At 34.8% G+C, this 21,579-nt stretch overlaps 2 protein-coding genes across 4 annotated transcripts; both read left to right on the top strand.

The window, feature by feature from the left end:
* Window positions 1–389: 389 nt before the first annotated feature.
* LOC113235228 (DNA-binding protein Ikaros) lies at window positions 390–16,225 on the top strand. 3 transcript variants are annotated; one of them, XM_026470856.1, is made up of 7 exons: window positions 390–622; window positions 899–1,011; window positions 4,268–4,779; window positions 5,839–6,152; window positions 6,883–7,010; window positions 7,941–8,117; window positions 12,533–16,225. In XM_026470856.1, exons 2-7 carry the CDS (start codon window positions 937–939, stop codon window positions 12,770–12,772), a joined length of 1,446 nt encoding a protein of 481 aa, XP_026326641.1. In that variant the 5' UTR covers window positions 390–622; window positions 899–936; the 3' UTR covers window positions 12,773–16,225. The 3 variants fall into 3 exon arrangements, with proteins under 3 accessions (XP_026326641.1, XP_026326640.1, XP_026326642.1); XM_026470855.1 differs by having other exon boundaries at window positions 397–622; window positions 893–1,011; XM_026470857.1 differs by lacking the exon at window positions 7,941–8,117 and having other exon boundaries at window positions 414–622; window positions 893–1,011.
* A 791-nt stretch (window positions 16,226–17,016) lies between these two features.
* Window positions 17,017–21,059, top strand: LOC113235213 (uncharacterized protein C6orf106 homolog). The gene is made up of 5 exons (XM_026470838.1): window positions 17,017–17,376; window positions 17,465–17,578; window positions 17,801–18,027; window positions 18,497–18,606; window positions 20,745–21,059. The coding sequence occupies exons 1-5, from the start codon at window positions 17,207–17,209 to the stop codon at window positions 20,775–20,777; spliced, it is 654 nt and encodes a 217-aa protein (XP_026326623.1). The 5' UTR covers window positions 17,017–17,206; the 3' UTR covers window positions 20,778–21,059.
* The last annotated feature ends 520 nt before the right edge of the window (window positions 21,060–21,579 follow it).

The following is a 21,579-nucleotide window of genomic DNA, read 5'->3' as shown; positions in this document are numbered from 1 at the left end:
CTTTCAAGAGAACAATATTTATTTAACACAAATTTTTGGCATTATGGCAGAAAGAAAGTAATAGTGCTATACGCCAATTACGCGTTTTCTTTATCTTTTAACTTATGCAAAATTTTGTAACGAAAGCGCATTCCTATGTTCGGATACTTGTCTTAAATGTTTTAGAATATATTTTTTATTGGCTAAATATAATGTAGCCTTAGAAACGAAACAGCTTATGAAAGAGATAGCAAGATATAAAAATGTAATAGCTAGAATGAGACAAAAGGTACTAAATGTGACGTCTTCAATTATGAATGTTGCCATAATAAAAAAATAAAACTAAAGTGAAAAAAATGAAAAATCACAGGTGTGCGCGTTTTGCCGAAGTACAGTAACAAAATGGGCTTGATAAAAACTTTATAATTTCATTAGAAATACATTGCAAAACTCAAGAAAAAGTGATTAAACCACTAATATGTCCATTTAGTGATAGTTCTTAGCGAAGTTCTACTTATTTATGCATTTACAGTTATACGCGTAACACGTATTTTGTGCATCGAGTTCTCTGAGCATTGAATTAGGCCACATAGCGATCTCTCCCTAAAATACCGCTGTTCTGGCTGTCGACGTATCAACTAACGTGAGTTTGTAATTTATTATTGTGTTAACAATTTATCACGATGGTGAATTTATGTGATGTGGGATATGCATCGAATAGGATAGATAAGGTTTATAAATAGTATATCGCGAGTCGATAATTCGTATGTTTTCGTAAATGGGTCACCTCGCCATTCTTTTAAGAAACAAGTTGTTTTGTGAATTCGTCTTTTATTAAGTCGTGTTTCAAGATAGTCGTGTTCTTATTTTGATATGTTGGTGTATTGTGTTAAATAGGATGTTTTGTTTGTAGCCGTAGTGGCGGGAGATGTGCAGAGCGTGTGACCTGGTAATGTGATGTCATCAAAAGGGGAAACCGAGGCCGACTCCGGCACCGTGTCGCCGAATTCTGTAGTCGTCAAAAATGAACCGGTCAGTACTTCTTATTACCATTCCAATAATCATCATAATTGAAGTTATTTTGTGTTCTATCCTCCTATTTGTGAATCATGTTGATTTAAGTTTTCTAGAATTCCTTATGTCAATTGTTATCCTTTAAAGACTTGGCTGATATTATATTCAATATAGTCTTATCTTTGTAGCCTTTATCTCATTGTTATAGAGATCAAAATGCTATCACTGAGAATCAGTAAGTTAAAACAGCAACAAAAGAAAAATGTTTATTAAAATGTGGCTTAGGTACATTGTTCCTTTACTATATAGTCATTTCAATTGAATACTAAAGCTATTACACTATATTTGTCTGAGCATTGTTCTTATTGGTCTTAGATGTTTCCTATTTTAATGATAACTTTTATCAGAATGTCAGTGCTCTACTTTATCTACCTTTTATTTCACTATCCAAAACCCCACCTGGAATTATTGTGAAAATACTTCAAATATAAAATAATAATAACATTCATTTATTTCGGTACCTGAGAGTAAAGTTATGTACCATGGACTTGTTTTTGAGTCTTTAGCATTTTTAGAGACAAGTATTGACTCGATTAAAACACCAGTACCTCTGTATTAACATAAATGTGTTTCCGTTTTTATAATTTAATAAAATAAAGATCTGTGTGTTGTCTTCTAAGAACAATTAATGCAACCAACTTTTAAAATGGTCTTTTAAGAACTATTAATGCAACCAACTTTTAATATGGAGATCCTTCTGGGATGATGAAGAGTACTCAAAATACCAAAATGATTAAAATAGCCATTTACCACATATTATTAATGTCACTAGGTGACATTTTAAAATACAATGTCAAGAATAATAAAATTAATCTGTCAGTAATATATACAAACTAGCTTTAATAAAGTCCAGTAAATAAATACATTACAATTTCATTGACAGAAATGCCCAAATCATACTTTAAAACAAAAATATAGCCTCTTACAATTGTAATATATTTAATGTATAGAATAAAAAAAACAAAGTTGTTTTGTTTAACTACTTAGCATTTACCAACAATCTCAACAGTTCTTCACATGATCTTTTTCACATATTGATGTGAGCTACATACATTTTATTATGTGACAAAAAGTTATCTACAGTGTATATTTTATATTGTGATGTAAATAATTTGTTTGTCATTAAAATTGTAAGTATGTCTATGAGTGTTATAAGGGATAATATGAGACTTGCTTTCAAAGCTTTTTAAAATGTTTTCAGTGTCTGTCAATGTACTTAAAAATTGTAGTGATATAGGGTAGATTTCATCAAATTTGCAGATACTTACACACTCTAAAGAATGACTAAAACTGACCACCTTGGATGTATAGATGTATTTTATTAGTTAGAATGGCTACATAATTTTCAGTGACACTTACTTTACTAGCAAGTTTTTCCTGGTTTCCAAGCACTCCTCATGACCTGTTCATCTATTGTCAATTAAAAAGTAGTCATAGCAATTTTTGTTATGCACTGATTTGCTATATGAATATAAAAATATAGTTTTCATAACCATTGTTATGCAATTGCAATGTACCATTGTTTATTTGTAACTATTTTATATTTGTGCTGTACCTGTGTATTTGTGTCCTACTTAATTGGAAATGTATTATTAGCTATTAAGCTGTGAAAAACAAAGAAAATAGCTTTACATTTTCTTTTGTTTAATAATTTATAATATGTCAGCCTTGTTTGCCTAGACATCTGTCCTGTAAGAGCTAACTTCAAAAGTATAAATATTCAAATAAGTCTTCGTATTATTTAGAAAGGCCATGTATTATGTACCAACTGTCAAAACTTGTTGTAAATGGCCTTTATGTCTCTTGTATTGCATTCAAATGTACTATTGAAGAAAGTGATATTTTGTGGTAGTGTAATGGTGGGAATTTTATTTTGGAATTTAAAGAACGCACTTCATCTGTAGGTAAAACGAACATTAATATACAAAGACTCTGTTCAGCTGATTCTGTTCAGCACCATTTCATAGTCTAAAACTAACATTTTATACATAATAAAGACATTTAGGTCTCTCTACAGTTTGCACTGAGGGTATTGGATGAGGAATTTCCTGCAGAACCAGTTTGGAACTTTTCTAAATTGGTTGTGGTCTGGGCATTTTGATAATACTCTGGTGTGAACTCCATTGGTTTTGAAGCACAGGGAATTCTCTAGTTTGAGACCATGTAATTTGTGTGGTTGTCTGGCAAATTATTGTTATTATTAATATTGTTAGTAAGTAATATTTTTAAATTTCATCTCTTCAATTGAATTGAAGCTTGTAATTGCTTATATTGGGTAGTACAGTAGGAACTTAAAAAATACCCATCGTACCACCATGGTACGATGAGTACTGCGGGCATTTTTTATTATTATTTAGTGTGTATTCATAAATAGGCAATGTATGTTTGAGGTGCTGTGTTATATATTGTCATATTTAATGTTTGGTCGTGCACATTGTGATAGTTCTAATCTTGTTACTGTCTACTTGTGTATGAGCCATGTATGGTATGGTATAACGGGCTGGTATATTGTACTTCCATAGATTAATGACTTATGACTTACAATAAAACACATTCCCAAATTTCCAATATGTATCATTAATTAATAGATATATTTAGAAGCCGTGCTATTTAAAATAGATTAACAAAATGTGGTTTTATTCCCAATTGTAAAGAAGTATATTAATTAATTAACACCCATTGTGCAAGTTCGTCATGAATAACTTTATTACTATAGATACTTTTGTCTGTGACAGTAGCTAGCCAACTTATATATAACGTCGGTGTGGTTCAAATAGTGTGTTCGAAATTTTTTTTCAGGTTACCACTCCCCTTTCCTGTTGAGGTAGGCAGATTTCTACTTGATAAGTCTTTTCTATAATTGAATAATCATATTCCGACTGCTATAAAAACTTGTTCTGCAGTATAATAATTTAAAGTGTTTATCGCAAATATCTGACGGGCACTGTCACTGCGCCCGGTCACCCTGAGACAAAGTAACAAGTCCCGTGTGCCTGTAATTTCACCAGCACCCTTACCCTTCAACACCGGAAAACAGTAACGCTGACATTACTGCTTCGCGGCAGAAATAAATAAGATGGCAGTACTTCCCTGGACGAACTCTTTCACAAGGAACTCTACTGCTACTCAATTATTATAATAATATAATATTTATTATGCCCATTACAATATTAAAAATCATTTCATTCTTCATACTTTTACACCCTTGTTTCAGATTGCAACAGCCAGTAAAGAGACTCCAAAAAGAGGCAGTGGTACACTGTTAAAATGCACGACGTGCAACAGCTTTAGCACTCTAAGCAGCCGCGCATTAACCACACACATGGCGCAGTGCTCACCCGACAATAACAATGTGGCGGCGGCGCAGAACGCGGACGCGCGCCCGCACAGGAAACTGTTCGAGTGCGACGTCTGCAACATGAAGTTCTCCAACGGCGCCAACATGCGTCGCCACAAGATGCGACACACCGGAGTAAAGCCCTACGAATGTCGCGTTTGCCAAAAAAGGTTCTTCAGAAAAGACCACTTGGCCGAGCACTTCACCACCCACACCAAGAGCCTGCCGTACCATTGCCCTATTTGCAACCGAGGTTTCCAACGCCAGATCGCAATGCGCGCACACTTCCAAAACGAGCACGTCGGCCAACACGACCTCGTCAAAACTTGCCCCTTGTGCAGCTATCGCGCCCCGACCATGAAGAGTTTGCGAGTACACTTCTTCAATAGGTAATTGTAATGTTTTTGACAACAACACCTACAAATTTCATAACAGTGTTCTGAATCATTGGCTTCGTCTTCTCATTAGTTGATAGAGTCTACAATATTACTAGATTGAGTTATAAGAATTGGAGAGCATGTGGGTTACATTTTTCTGTATCTAATGGAGCAATAAACATGTTTGACGTAACGCCACTTATGCCATTCTTCCATGAGGGGTATCATGTTGAAGAAATTGTATGCTTTCTTTTTATTATTATTTTTACGAGCTGAACAATCATGCTGTATGTACATATCTATATGTTAGGTTTACATCCTAGATTATAACCTTAAATTGAATGTAAACTGTTTTGTGCATCAAATAAATAAATAAATTAGTCTTTACTCCATCGAGTTCTTAGGTTTTCGCGATTGTTACACATAGGAAATGAAACTATTTTTCCGGATTTAAATCGCGTATATTTATTTTTTTAAACAAATCAATGGGCCCTTTATGGGTTCCATGGTCACGGTTGACTGAGGTGGTACAGTCATCCACTAGTCATGTCTAATATTTAATGCAAACCACCCCATTTTGTCACTATAATTACAAAAGTTATTAATTAAATACCTTATTTTTAATTTTACAAAGAAACATTCCAATTCACGCTACATTGTTTTTCAAATTATTATATTGTAACAACATAAATTTTTATTAAGTTAAATTTATTATTAATTAATAATGGAAATTAGAATAAATTAAAAACATATTAATTAGTACTGCAGTCTTATGTCTGTTTGGGATTTTTCATCAGAGGAAATACTGGACCCCAAACTGGTGGTACGGAGAAACCATCTTCCCTGTTGAAATTAGGATGTTTTTTTATTTCAATGGCCTCTTGCAGCAGTCTGGGTAGATAACGGACTTCTTTTGCAAGGACCTGGGGCTGGGCAAATTTCATTGAATGTGTAGGTTTATCCATGACGGTCTCGCAGACTGCGGACTTGTTTACGCGACGGTGTTAGTTTTTACTCTATTATTACATGAATTATTTTTCATTGTCTAATATGTTTTTTTTCTTTTAACAGACACGGTATCGACCTAGATAACCCGGGACCAAGCAATAATTCTGTGTCGCTGCTCGCCGCCGGCATAGCTAACGCGGCTTACGCTGATGGCACCATGGATCCTAATACCATAAACGCCCTAGGTGCCTTAGGCTCTGGTCTGTCCGTGTCCGTAGCGGCCGCGTATTCCGATAGCGGGGACAGCAACGGAGCCAGATCCGTGGATAACGCCACACCGCCGATGCACTATCTGACTCCACACGTAGAGATATCAATGGCTGACAACAACGAGACTTTTTCTCCGGGTCAGGCCAATCATCTTGGGAACAATTCAGGTACTTATAACACATTTTAAAACAAATCAAATAAAATAATTTTATTTGTCATCGTGGGTTAACATACATTATGTTATGATTGTCATGATGTACCATCAAGGCATACGAAGTGTAATTATTCTTGTCCAATACTTCTAAATAATAATCCTTTACAATAGTCATGATTCATGGGTTCCACCTTCACCGGACAATGAGAAGAAATAAAACGGTTTTAAGACTTTTTTTTCTTGTAATAGTTATGTCCGAACAAAAGTAATTAAAATAATAATCAATGTAAATAAATTAATATCATATATCACGTTCGTGTCAATAATAAATAAATTAATGTGAAATTAATTAACAAAATTTTTTCAATGTATAAAATGTTTTTTTTTAATGAATTTATGGCATACAATAGCTTTTTATATTGATTACAACCCTGGAAAATCTGTTGCGCATAATTGTGGAAAAAAGAACGCTGGTAGCTTAATGGAAGGTTGGTAGCTTCTCAATTGAGGGTCACGGTTTGACTCCCGTGTGGCGCCATGTGTAACATTTCTTATTGTTTAGTAGCAATACCTTTCACTATTAAGGAAGACTTTTCGTGACGAAACCTGCACGTCGAAGAAGGTTCACCAACCCACATTGGGTCACCACGGACTATGACTAAAATCCTTTCTTACGTGGAACCCCGTGACCGACAGTGGGACGAAATGCAGCACAGAACGTAATTTGTAAACGATGATACCAGATTCGCGCATGAACGGCGAGGGTCCAAGTTCGCCGCAGTCGGGCGACAGCGCCGTGGCCAGCAGCTCGCTGTCCGCCGGCCTCCCCACCAACATCACTCCCTCCATCACTCTCATACCCATAAAACAGGTACTGTGAACCGTACTTATAACCAATTATTCATACTTGATAACTTGCATACCTACATCATGATTGTTTATCCATTTCATTCGCTACACATGCATGTTTAAAACGTTCCTTACTAAACAATATTCCTTCGAAAACCCAATAAGAGATATCAGAATTTGTAACTTCAATCTGCCGACGCGGAACCGACGAAAACTGTTCCCACTTTCCCATTTGACCCACATGCGGCGTAGTGACGGTAGTTATTTGTGTCTCGTCACCATAATTTTATTCATTGATTCAACAGCAAATTATCGAAAATCGGAAACCTAACATGATTAAATCTTGAATGAGTGTTGGAGCGAATAACGGGCCGCCCGTTCCTGCTTACTTATCGAGTGATATCATAATCGTGTTGTTTAAATGATATGGCTGCGGCCGAGCGACGTCTCGAACGGGTTTTATGGGCGAATTTTGCGTGCTTCTTAATTGGATTTTGAATAGGAACCTGTACTAATAGATTAGACTGCTCCGGGTGCGAGTGCGTTATCGAATACTTTTTTTATATTTACCTGCAGATACTATATACAATAAAAGGTTAAAAAGGTCTTTTGAATTTATATTTAGAATGGCGACGATTCCTGTTTCTTTCATCTTGTCAAAAACATCATTTCATAATCATCACACTTCGTAAAATCGTTTACCGCGAGCGACTTCATATTCATGAAGAAAACAAAAGAGATTGGCACATAGATTTGTTCATTCTCGTTAAGAACGCAGAAGGAAATACGATATGGCCAATCACGTGGCTTTAAATTCTAAATTAAAGAAAAAAAAATCAATTTTTAATTATCCAGTTTTAAATTTTAGAATGTGAAGCTATAGAAGCTTGAATTTCCAACTGCATTTTGAACGCGAAAGAGCTATAGTTGCGAGTCGTGCGGGGTTTTCCAGGAACCCAACGCTCAAGAGGAATCGGGCGCGGGGGGCGAGGGCGAGGCGAACGGCGGCGACAAGCGCGGCGTCTCCTCAAGTCTCTCGTCGCTGATCAAAGTGTCGCCGCTGAAAAGCCTGCTGCGGGAAGACCTGCGCCGGCGCATTTCTGCTCGCGGTCGCGCTCGGGGCTCGAACGTACGTAACTACATCTATTAACCATTAAACGTGCCTAAATGTACTACGTATTCAAAAACGAATCTTTGATACTGAGAATATATGGCGTCAAATTCTGTCTAATATATATATTTATACCCTTAGAGAATCGCGTTGTTTGTAAAAAAAACCAACATTACAATGATTCAAAATCGGAAAAGTTATATTGGTAAATGGAAGTTACAAAAATATTTCCACTATAAAACCTGCCCATTAGATACGGAGTGTCACGTGTCGTATGTATTCCTGTAGTCATAACCTGTTTTGGTTAGGTTTGTTCTTCAAAGTGACTCATTGGTTTGTATACGAGTTGTTTGTGACTAAGCAATATTGGGAATACTAAAATGGGTCCTTACCTGGTCTTGAAGGTCACCTTTCAATTGGGACTGTCCGTCCCGACTTTAGGAATGTTTTCGACTTTAAAACTCCCAATTCGGAATAGTATATAATGTTTATTATTTACGACGTAAATATAATAAATTTGAAATTAAAAAAACTACTTTGATTGACTTGCATCAAATATTTCACAGACGTGTAATTTATCAGAGATCATAATATACCAAAACCCAAATAATATACATCGAGTTGATAGTACCTCTGCCTGAAATCTCAGAATAGTTTGTGCGATGGAATTACACGATTTAATTTCGCTTTCCACCACTGGAGGACTAGGCGTAGGCTTGGGTTCCACCTCATTGTTGTGGATATTCCAAGGTGAGAGTGAATAGGCATTATTTAAGTGTGCATGCTTCATCGTCGACCTCATCGTCACTTTCCATCAGGTGAGATGGAGGTCAAATGCGCACTTACATTTTATTAAAAAAAAATTATATATATACATATATAGATCAAGGTTTCTAGGGATCAAGCACGTTTTTGCCAATTACTAAAAATCAGGTTTTTAAATTATTTGTTTTGAACACTGGCGGATTCTTTTGGTCATATCTGATAATTTGAATTTGGAATCGACCAAAGTTAAAAAATTCATTGGTGCAAAAAAACCCGATTTTCAGTAATTATCAATAAGAAAAAAAAATGGCGGGTTTTTGTAGTTATAGTTTTTTCACAAATTAATTTTTATTTTAATTATTATTACGTTTTGAGTTTCTTAATTGTTTGTTGCTTGTTTAGGCTGATGGCTCTATAGCCAATGCTCAACAAATAAAATAAGTAAAATAAAATAATTAGCAAAAATGTGCGTGATCCTTAAACGCTTTTAATGTTTGTATTTTACTCACAATTAAACTTTGTCGATGATAGTGCAATTACGCGTAGCTAGCATTGGATTATGAGTTTCCATTTCGGTAGTTTTGTGGCCAAATCAAATCAAATCAACAAATTAACGTGATTTATTGGAATCTATTGTTATCAGTACGTAGACAACATAAATTAATGCTTACTGTGCAAAAATGAAAGTCGTAACCGTTGAAATAACAAAGTTACGTTAACGTTACAACCCGGTCCAGTAAAATTTGGTTTAGTGCAGTTACGCGCCTTTTCCCAATGCTACATGCGCGGATTTGCACTATCACTAACGATTTGTCTTTTAAATAACACTATCGGAATAAATTAATTGCTAATTACACACCAAAAATATACATTTCAGAGGGAGGTATATCCATTCTATACCAGTACGTGTTACTTGAGTTTAGGTAAACGTAGTCTTGTCTATTTCAATCTCTGGTATTAATGTCACCACTTTCACTTTCGTTCGTTCGTATGCACGAACATATTGTGACCTTTTAAGTATTCTTACTTCTAATTTTAGAGGTCATGTTTAGATTTGTAAATTAGGTTAAGATGAGTTGCTCATTTCCGAACTAACTGATTGCAGTCAGTTATCAATCAGTCAATAAATTTCGGCTCAAACTAGAATTATGATTGTTCACTTAAGTACCGGTTTCAAATATTTATATTTTCTAAATACCACACATTGAATACAACAACGTCACTAAGTGAAACTCACGCTTTTTCAAATTTAAAATTAATTTCAGAACCTTTATTGACCATTTCGCAAAAGTGCACTTTTTCGTTTAGTGACCCGGAGTCGATTACAACGTGCCATAATAGTTGTTATCTGTCTCTCTATCGCACGTCGTCGGCTAAATTTGAAAACCTCTTAACTCTAATTCTGAACGAGATCCCTTTTTTACTCTTCAACTATAAGGCAATTTAAACTTAATTTATACACCTTTTAGTTATAAAATAAAGGTATAATCATAGATTGTTACGTAACTATTTTTATGTTCTATTTTTGTGCCTATTCAAAAGTTCACATTAATGGAGGTTTGAAGTGGAGGTTTTCGAATTTAACTGACGAATTATTTACTATTTTATTTTAAACAATCTTCTTGTTTGACCCGCACTTGTTACAGTACAGGTGCTAGTAGAGGCGAAGGGGCCATATAATAAATCTCCAACTTAATAGTAGGCATTGAATGAAAGATGTCTTGCATTGTAGCATTTACCATATACCTTCTACATTCGCTTACCCTGTTGAAATCCTAACTTCGTAGTTAAAACGACGTAAGTCTAAAATAGATTTTTTTAGAAAACAGACAAAATATATTGAAAAAATAATGGAACATGACACCGACTAAATATGTAATTTAGCAGGTGTTAAATATATCAATATACTGTTGCATATGAAAAAAACTTCTATTTCATTTTTTTTTATTTCTTTCCCAATAATGTTACTTTTTATAATTGCATCACTTTATTATTGAGGGTACGAAATAACCATAACAAGTTATATGTATACAATACTACACGTTACTGTAACTGTTATTGACCGACAAAACAGTTTTTCAATTTCGACCTTTATTACACGAACGAGACTGAGCTAATTGTACAAGTGCCATGAGAAAAATGGTCAGGTCAGGGAAAAAGGGAAAGTTCCAATGGTACGGCACGGTTGACTGAGATGGTGAAGTCATCAACCAGTCATGTCTAATATTAATGCAAACTACTCTATTTTTCACTAGTTATATAACGTATTTTTAAATTTTCCAAAAAAAAAAAACATTCCAATTTACGCTACAAAATGTTTTACAAATTATTTTGATTTTAACAATATAATTTTCTATTAAAATAAATTTTATTAGATAATGGTAATCATTTCTGTAGCAATCCCAAACACACATAGTACTGCAGTCTTATGTCTGTTTGGTATTTTTCATCAGAGAAAATACTGGGTTCCAAATTGGTGGTACGGAGAAACCATGTCTTTTAATTTTAATGACCTCTCATAGCATCCTGGGTGAATAACGGACTTCTTTTTCGAGCACCTGGGGTTTGTCGAACTTATTTGAGTGTAGGTTTATCCTTGATATGCTCGCAGACTGCAGACTTATGTCATGTCTGTAGTCTGTGTGCAATAGTGTGGTTTGCATTATACTCTGTCCAACCATTTATTTAACTTTTGACAGCTCACATTCTAATCCATTAGTGAATCTTAATGCGTTTCCGATTCGATTTTTTATGGCAATCGATTTTATTTATGAAGAAGTTTTAATCGTGAATGTGAGCGGGTTCCAAAAAGAAGACATTGTCTGATTGGGATTGTGAAGTTGTGTTGGGCAATTTGTGTACTCAACAATTAATAATTAATGTTATTGAGAATTCAAGTGATGATTTCCGTTCATATGGAGAAGAATCCGACAATTCCTTGTAATAAACAATAATAATTTATTATAATTTATTTTATTTTATTATAATTTATTTGACAGGTACCACAATTTATCAACTTGAATAATCTTCGTTACATAATCTGTTGGCTCGATAAATATCCGAGCTAAAGAGGACGTCGCTTCACTAAAATAATAAGTAAAAGGGTCCAGGAAGTATCGCATTTTGTTTGTCTATGGTTGTATGTCAATAATTACGGAACTTCGGAGGCATGCATATGTCAAAAGTTAAATAGTTGGACGGACTATGATGTTAGACATAACTGGTTGATGGCTTGAGATGACCATCTGAGTCACCCGTGACCATGGGACCTGGAAAGGGCCCGAAACGTTGGTTTGTTTGAAAAAACAAATATACGAAAATATAGTTTCACTTCCTATCGCACATTTATCACATGTCACCTGGGCAACCAGGTCAGTCTCGTTCTTGTAATAAAGGCCGAAGTTGAAAAACTGTTGTCGGTCAATAACAGTTACAGTAATTATTTATTATAGACATTTCGTGCCCCCAATAATAAAGTGACGTAATTAGAAAAAAGTAACATTTTTGGGAAAAAATAAAATTGAAATAAACCCTTTTCATGCAATAAAATTTAGTTTTCTGTACTTATGTAACAATCGCAAAAATCTGAGAACTCTATAAAAATGTGAGATGTTAAATTTTGAATGGCGAAGATGGACGAGACTGACGTGTGACGTGGAATGTTCCAGGCCTCCCGCGCGTCCCCGTCGGAAGGCGGCGTGATCACGTCGACGCACGGCGACGCCGCGCTGCTGCCGTCCTCGCTGGTATGCACGTTCTGCTCCATAACGTTCCCCGACTCCACCCTGTACTTCCTGCACAAAGGCTGCCACTGCGACTCCAACCCTTGGAAATGCAACATCTGCGGCGAGCAGTGCTGCAACGTGTACGAGTTCAACTCCCACCTACTGAGCAAGAGCCACCAATGACTGCTTGCTGGGGGGCCGTTTGATCACTGACTTTGTGTTCCATGATGCACTTTCTCATTACGTGTGCATAGTACGTAAGCACTTCGAAAGACATTTATACACTTCTTTAGTTGTACCTTTTCCGTCTTCGATCTTCTTTGTCGTATATCTTCTGTGTGCGTGTGGTATATTTTGTGCTGTCCGTGTCTCGCACGAGGTTAGGCAGAAGTGCTTCGAACATGCTACGCTGAACGTCCCCCCGAAGCTGTTTTATTTTTAAAAAGTGCAAATTACGTCAAGGTATATTTTAGTGGTTAAAATAGTTAATTGCGTGAAGATATTTATATGGATATTCTAGTACTTAAACGAAAATGGGTATGAGATAAATAATATATGAATTAATATGACGGGAGATTAACGCTCGGTACGAACGTTTGAAATTAAGCTGAAGGCATTGTAAATCAGCAGAAATTATTTTTACATTCCAAATTGTGACGTATGCATTCCATATTGTAAGATTTGTCAAAAATGTTCAAGTCTTTGGTGGGGAATGAAGTGACTACCTACTTAAACGTTGACTTAAAAGTTATTTTATTTATTATTTCGTTATGTGGTACTTGACAGTACTGTGCGTGATCTATATTAAATCGAAATTTATATAGTATTTTGGTGCGATAGAAAATTCTACAAAGTTTATATAAAATCTATCGTAAAGAGTGTACAAATTATTATATTTTTACATTTTGCTGTTGACAAGACGATGAAAAGGCAAAGCCTGATATCTCCGTGATTATTTAATTGATTGTGATCGTGTACAGACAGGAATTATAAATTCTACATTCCGTTATTTATGTGTTCTTTTATATGCATGTAATGCAAGTCCACGACTTATACTTATGTACAAGTGAAACTTATTTGTTATTATTTATTATTTAAAAAACTACGATGTACTTAAAAGCACCATTATTTTCTGGATTTCACGTTTCATTAACATTGGATTGTAGATTTTTGTATATAAATAAGCCCTTCCGTAGAACCCTTTGCTCAATATTCAATTAGGCTCAGTTTGCGAGCCCGAGCCAGCTAGATAATCTCGCACAAAAGCATAATACTGTTTTTTTTCACCTTCAGTCGCTCTGTAGTTTGAGAAGATGCGTGTGCTTATGTTGGTGCAATTATTAATTTTGGTTCAGTATATTTACTATCACTTAGGTATATTTACAACAAGTACTTATTAAAATATATAGTTATTTTCTATTTCTAAGAGGATAGAAGTGCTCAACCACACGGTATAGAAAGGTTATTGAAAATTATATAAAAAATCTGTGGTATATTAATTTCCTTGTGTGCTGATTATGTTTACGGAGACAGTTGAAAACTGTATTATAGTTTATTATTATTTTATTAAGAAGCTACTGACTTAACGCATTCCTTCGTCTGCCCCCATTATGTTTTGAAAAAGAGAAAAGAAATCCTGAGATTTACATTCCTTTAGCTCTTAAGTACTTAATATCGGTTGTGGTCTTGCCTGTTAAGTTTACGAAAGTTTTCTTAGATGGAACTGAAATTATGTTTACCAACGAAGTTATGTATTGTTTTTGTACGAGGCCACCAACTTATCTGGCTACATGGTAGGTGTCGCTAATGTCGCTAGCTAAAATGTAACTGACAGTCCATTTGACGTTCTGAAACGTAGTAACGTTAGTTCCTTTTACTGCCACGGGGCGGATAAGTTGGCGGCGTTGTAATACGGCCATCGGCGCGCGGTAGCTTCAAGCGCGGACGCCGCGTAGTAGTGAGTTACCTAAAACGAGCAACACGTATTTATTTATAGAGATTCTTATATTTATTTTGTTTCACTGTTGGTTATGTACAATAGGACTGTTGCTTATGTCCTTTGGTGTCTACCGCCGCGCCGTAATCGTAGTTGTTTAAGCTTAGATAATCTAAGAGCTATTAATCATTAATCGGTAACCCCGTTGGGCGCCTTTACCTAATCCGTCCATATCTAACGATAGATATTGCCTTTAATATTTAATAGAGTAATATATTTTATAGATTTTAGATATAGTTAAGAAAAGATCTTAAGTATAAAATGTTTACAGAGTTGAAGAGGTTTAAAAATGTAGTTAACTATTTATCATTTAAATAAATGGATAATGTTGTAATGCCGGACGGATCGAAAAGTGTTCCTAGACCAATGTGCGAAGAAATCGGGGAGTGCAGTTTGATTTGTTCGCATTACAAATGATGTTGTTGATTGTTGCGATGTAAATGTTTTATTTCTCGTGTGGTAGAATCACACTTACTTGAAAGTATTGATCGTTGTTCAGATCAGTGAATGTAACATAGCGTCGATCATGTATCTGATATTATTACAGTATTTTTAAAATAATGATTCTTAATGTATTGATTTTAAAGACCATACTCGTTTAGCTACCTTGTACGTTTGGGCATAAAAATTAATATTTCTTCAGGAAAAATATTATAAGCGCCGAAAACTTTAAGGATTTTCTTTACAACACAGGAAGGTTTGTTTGAAATCACCTATAAGTGTAAAGACTGCATGCTATTTTTCAATCCGACCCATGGAATATAAGTACTGTATTTTTGCGATCAAAGTAAACTTATCATATGTTTACAAAGTAGCAAGTAGTTTCCTATAAGGTCTACAACAATGTCATGTAGGTCGAAGAACTGAGAAACTACAGGAACACACATTCTTTACATTCAAAGTTCTTTTCGTTTTTCTTTCACATTTTCAAATTTGCTATGTGGCCATCTTTTTCATCATCATAATAAACCTAAAAAACCAATTGATTTGTTCATATTTTTAAGATATTCTGGCGCTTATTATGTTTCTCTCAATCTTTATTAAGACAGCAATGGATACAGATTTTTCAGTGTTGTTACGACTCTGATGTTTTTAGAAAGCAACACCTTTTTACTCACCGTTTGAAATCGACACTCTATCAACAGACGTGCTTTAGTATAGCGATCCTCACCTTTATACCAAAACACAGCTTACCAACATTTTAATGTCGTTTATAAGTTTGTTATCGATGTAATTTTAAGATAGAAAAATAACATGGTTGAAAACAAGTATTGTAACTAGACAGATGATAACATCGTTGATATTTTGCTGTTACATTGATTACGTTGTCAATATTAAGAGATAAATTAATATTTTACTAATATATAAAGGGTAATATTTATGAGGAACCAGTTTTGAACTAATGAGTGATAGTATACTTATATCAAATTAGAAGATTGTGCCTTAGATCAGTTATATGAAATACATACAAACATTTTTGATGTTTGTTTGGTATCGTTTTTAGATGTGTGCATTTAAAAACTATTGTCACATATAATAATGAAAAGTTATATTTACACGGAAATTAAATACAGCATTAAAACAATGTTAATTAATTTTATATAGAGGAAAATGTTTGCAATATGGCTGTTTTGCTTGTTTTTATGGTAAATTTTATTTGCAGTTGATATACATTGTTCTTTTCGTCTCGTTACGATGATCTAGGTTTTTGAAGGAATGGTACTTATTACCAATTATGTAGTTCTATTTATTTACTTGTAATAATTTGGTAAAGGGTCTAATAAAATATTAATAAACTATGAGAATTAACACTACTCTTTCATTGGACGATATCCCTAAACGGCTTGGAGTACGTGGTATTATTGTTAATGGTAAAGGTATATATATGGTTTGTATGAAAATATATACGCTATATATATAAGTATGAGAGGATTTCTGTATTCGAGACAATGATACTGCATGCATATCTTAGATAGGATAGTGAGAACTCCTTTTCCGATAATGATCTGAAAATAAGGTTGATAACTGAAACAAACCAAACTGGTGTCGGACATTAATTCAGATAGCGTCTTTTATCATCCCGTAAAATGATGATGTCATCGGATTCGGCGGTCAAAAATACACATTGTGTTAACCTGAAATCTAATTTGTTGTTGTATTGCTTGAACGAAAAATCTTTGTCTGTATTCGACACGCAGGATAATGTATACATACGCATGTATTAGCACTATTTTAAATGTCTACTTATTTAATGGCTTAAAAGCGAGGAGCCAGAAAAGGAACTTATTTTTATATAGGGTATACTCAGGGTATATTTAGCGTGTATCCGAACATCTTTTGTCGGCATAATACTGACACATTTTGACAAGAGGTTGGTGTCATTCATAGTCGTTCCTATTATGCGACATAATTATTTATGTCTAACATAATGGCCTAAATTCAATTATTTGCGAAAGGTAGTAATTACTTGTAACTAAACTATATGATCAATTATTTGTCCAAGGTTTGTGCAGCGTGCAAGCGTGCAAAAACGGAGTCAGCTGACCAACGTAAACAAAGGGCATGTCAATATTTTGTGAAGTGGTGAAATACATAAAAAGTGTTTTGTGATACACCCTGCAATGGATATCGACGGTTCTTCGGTCCCCGGGGAGATAGACCAAAACCTTCTCCTTCAGTTTAGTTGTATGAACACTACTGATAGGGAAGAACTTATAAGCCAAATGCAAAGACTTTTAGGGCCAAGTTTGAATTACAATACAGCTAGTTTCTTCTTGGATATGAGTAACTGGTAAACGATTTCTTTTCATACAACAGACTTTGGAAACACTATTATTAACTTCGTGCACTACTTATTTGTAATAAAATTAATGTTGCAGGAATTTGCAGGCAGCTATATGTTGTTACTTAGATTATACTCTACCTCCAAAGCTCCCATCAATGTCACTGAAAGCTGCTCAAAATCAAGAGACTGCTGTGGGACCTGGTGCTAGGTAACATTATGCACTCTTATTAAATATCTGATATGATTTATCAGAAAAAAAAATGCTTTAATTTTGATTAAATTTTTTGGGTTACACAAAGCATTCTCATCGCAACATTAATACTAAATTTAACACAGTGTAGTGATCTTTGTTTCAAGTAACATGTATATATATATTACAGATATATATATATATATATATAATATCTTCATTGTAACATATCATTTTCAGTTTTGAACAAAATTGGAGCATTGCCAACACAGGCACAGAAGCGTGGCCTGGTAGTTGTAGATTGATACAAGCAGGTGGTGAGCCTCTTGGTGCTACACCAGTTTTTGTGCCACCACTTCCCCCTGGGCATTCCACTACTGTAACACTAAAGTTAATAGCTCCAAATAAACCGGGCACCCATAGAGGTTACTTCCATTTAGTTACGGATAAGGGTGACCAAATTGGAGGTAAGTTTGGAACATGTATCCTCATATTTATTGGTGCTTGTAAATTTATTTTCTCTTGTTCAATTTCCTTTGTTCTGTGTATATGAAGTCCTACTTAATTGGCTGACATCCTTTTCAGTAAATGAAACCAAACAACTTTTGCTATGGAGACCACATTAAAATTGGAAAAAGAAGAATAAACTGCTCAACAGAAAATGTTAATATTTACCTGACCTAAATGTATAATACAGCAGTATTTATTTCGAATTTCAGATGTTATCAGAGTTGTTCAGCTAATAAATTAGGACCTTACATTTAGAAAGAATTTAAATACATTCCCTGATTATAATTGTTCCTTCACTCTAATATAATTTAACAGAAAATTGGTTGCACACTCTTCTCCTCAGATTTGTGAAGTGGATAAAATTGTAAATGTACTAGGCAATGCAATGTTTCTGGTTCTTAACATAAGTGTACAATGTTATTTCAGATACATTATGGGTAGAAATAACAGTGGAGTCAGAGATGACAATGGCTCTAGTGGAACAGCTAGCTGCACTTCCATTTCCTAGCAACAGATTGGATGAATCCATTCCTCAGGTAATTCATATGTTTTTAGCTATACATACCTATGCATCTTACTTTTTTTATCAAACTATAAAATGTTATCACTTTAGCAACTTTTTTGCAAATACAAACTTTAAATCTAATAAGAATGATTTGACTTTTGTACATAGTTGTTGTTCAATTTGTACATAGTCTTTCGTTTTTACATATTATGAGAGTTAGTACAATTATGCGTAACTAGCATTGGGTTATTCCGCATACCTGACAAATGTAGCCAATTTTAGTTTTTTGCTAGTGCACATAGTTATTTGATTTGGCCTCTTTAATGCTCATTGCTATTGATGAGAAAGCCAAAAATTGGTCAGTTTTATTGTTAACTCGTATCTATTGCCAACGAGGAGCGATTCCTCGGAATTGCTATCAGGGTCAGAGATGGGCAGTGTATTAAAATCCCATCCCAGCCCTCCCGGGTTACCCGAAATGCTCAGTTTGAACCACGGGGATCATTTTACGCGTTAAATAATTATTAATTTCGTGTAGTTTATTAGCACAATATATTAGTTTCTACTTACCTACTTGTGGTTATAAAAGTAACTTACATTAAAATTATTGTTTAATTGGACAATTGTATATTTTGTTAAAAATTATAATCAAAAACAGACATGTTGCAGTGCCACTGAGAGTTTTAAATCGCAAAAATCTTAGGGACATTGGCACTGCGCCCGTCACCCTGAGTACTAAGTTGACAAGTCCCTCATGCCTGTAATTTAACCATGCTTACCCTTTCAAACCAGAACCCAGTAATGCTTACATTACTGCTTGGTGGCAGGAATAGGTAAGGTGGCAGTACTTTAATTCTTGTGCAATTTTTCGAAAAATGTATGTTTTCGAACAATTTTTCTTTCTCTGTATACTTATTAGTATATTTTTTAAAACAAACCTTCAATATTATTCTAGTTAGTGAACTAATGAAAAATATAATATATATCGACATAAATTCCCAATGAACATGTGTAATTATTACGATAATATTAGAGCTTTATAGATAACAGACTCGCGTTTGAATTTTCTCTATGTTGCCGGTCTGACTACGTAACGTAATAGAACGAAATAGTAATGGGTAACCCTGCCACTTCACGCACACATTTGCTTGTGTGCAGATAGCACCTTGCTGTATGTAGTAGTAGTAGGTAACTAACTTTCGAGCGTTGTATGGAGTGTCCGGGGTGTGGTTTTGTTGAGCGGAGTTGAAATTATAAATCAGGATGGCCTAAATAAAAAGAATTAATTATTAAAATTAATAATTAAAATACTTATTCTAAGACATGCTTTAGGTGAACGACAAGAGTGAGTCGATAACGATGGGCAAGTCGAGTTATTTAGCTCGGTTAACTCGAGTTACTCCCACTACGAGTTCCTTATTTATGAACTCGAGCTAACTCAGTTCGTTACCCGCCCCACCGAGTCTTGCCTATACTTCATTCATACAGCGCAATGATCAGCGGCTACTCGTTCGGTAACCACGTTCGGAGCACGCTCGAGTGCGAGCGATGGGCGAGTCGAGTTATTTAACTCGAGTTACTTCCACAACGAGTCAACTCGAGCTGCTTTTTATGAACTCGAGCTAGCTCGGTGCACTCCCTGCCGAGTCGAATACTTCATTTATACAGCGCGTCGGCTATTCGTTCTCACTTGGTCGGATCGGCGACTTTCGGAGCACGCTCGAGTCGCGGTCGGCCGGCCGATCGTGAATCGTCGGTTCGAGTTCTACTCGCGACTCGCGGTTGTTTTGTCAGACACCGAGACGAGTTAACTCGAGTTAGCAGTCACGTCAACTCGACTTGAAAAAAATACAATTCGTCCCATCGCCAGTCATAGACAATAAAGATAATCGTTTATGCTTTATGCATGATACAGAGTAGGCAACACTTAGGTACTGTGCAAATATTAAAGTCGTAGCCATGGAAATAGCAAAGTAATAACGTTACACAACCTTCTGTAAAATTTGATCCAGCGTATGCAGATTCGCACCCTTTACCAAAGCTTCCAACGCTTTTGATATCTATAGAAACACCATATAATATTTGGTTTCATTTATTAAAAAAAATCATGGTTGCCGCTTACAAATTATTGTGAGATGATTTATTTTAAACATGTTTTTTTTTTTCAAGATGCCGTCACAACAAGATGATCAAATGTGTTGATAGTAGGCAGTCACAAAAATATTTTGTAAAATGTTCATCACGCGTCATCCATAACGATTTTTTAGAAAACTGTTAATAGAGTTGAAATATAATTTATTATCATGGAAACAAATTAGACGTTTATAAATATTTAGACCTGTTGGTTTTGCACGGACATAATCTTAGACTAGTTACAATATAAACGAAAATCAAAGATTGAGAAAATGTACAAACAAGCATTGTAATGTTGAATAGCTTGTAAGACAAGTAAATTATGAATTTGTTAAGATATTGTTGAAATTTTACAAAATGTACTATGTAATGGATTAATGACTTTATTTTAGCATCACTTACTTTAAGATTGATTGCCATTAATTAATTATTGTAATGGGGTTTAATTTTTAACATTATGTAAACAAGTTTAATTTAAATAAATTGATTTCTATAATGTTGATTAGTGTTTATTTGTATCAACAAACTTTACAAACTACTATTATTCTTACTAGAGTGGCTTCATTCAGAGTCTATGCAACCCCTCATCACTGCGACCATTAATTCGCACCCCTTACGGAAGAATGGCATAAGTGAAGTTACGTCAAAAAATGCTCATTGCTTCATTGGATACAGAAAAATACAACCTACATCCTCACCAATTCGTGTAACTCTATCGATTATTTGTCGAGGGGTGCGAATTGATCTATTGTGATTACCACTAATTACAGTACTTTACAAACTAATCCCAACAACATCTAATGCTATATTAAAATGCCCTTGCCCTTAAGACTACAGTTAAAATCTTCTACATTATCGTGTACAGTCGCGT

The sequence above is a fragment of the Hyposmocoma kahamanoa genome, unplaced genomic scaffold (assembly GCF_003589595.1).
Source record: "Hyposmocoma kahamanoa isolate Upper Pololo Valley unplaced genomic scaffold, ASM358959v1 87, whole genome shotgun sequence".
In the NCBI taxonomy this organism is placed as follows: Eukaryota; Metazoa; Arthropoda; class Insecta; order Lepidoptera; family Cosmopterigidae; genus Hyposmocoma; species Hyposmocoma kahamanoa.
This window is presented reverse-complemented; position numbering and strand designations above follow the sequence as displayed.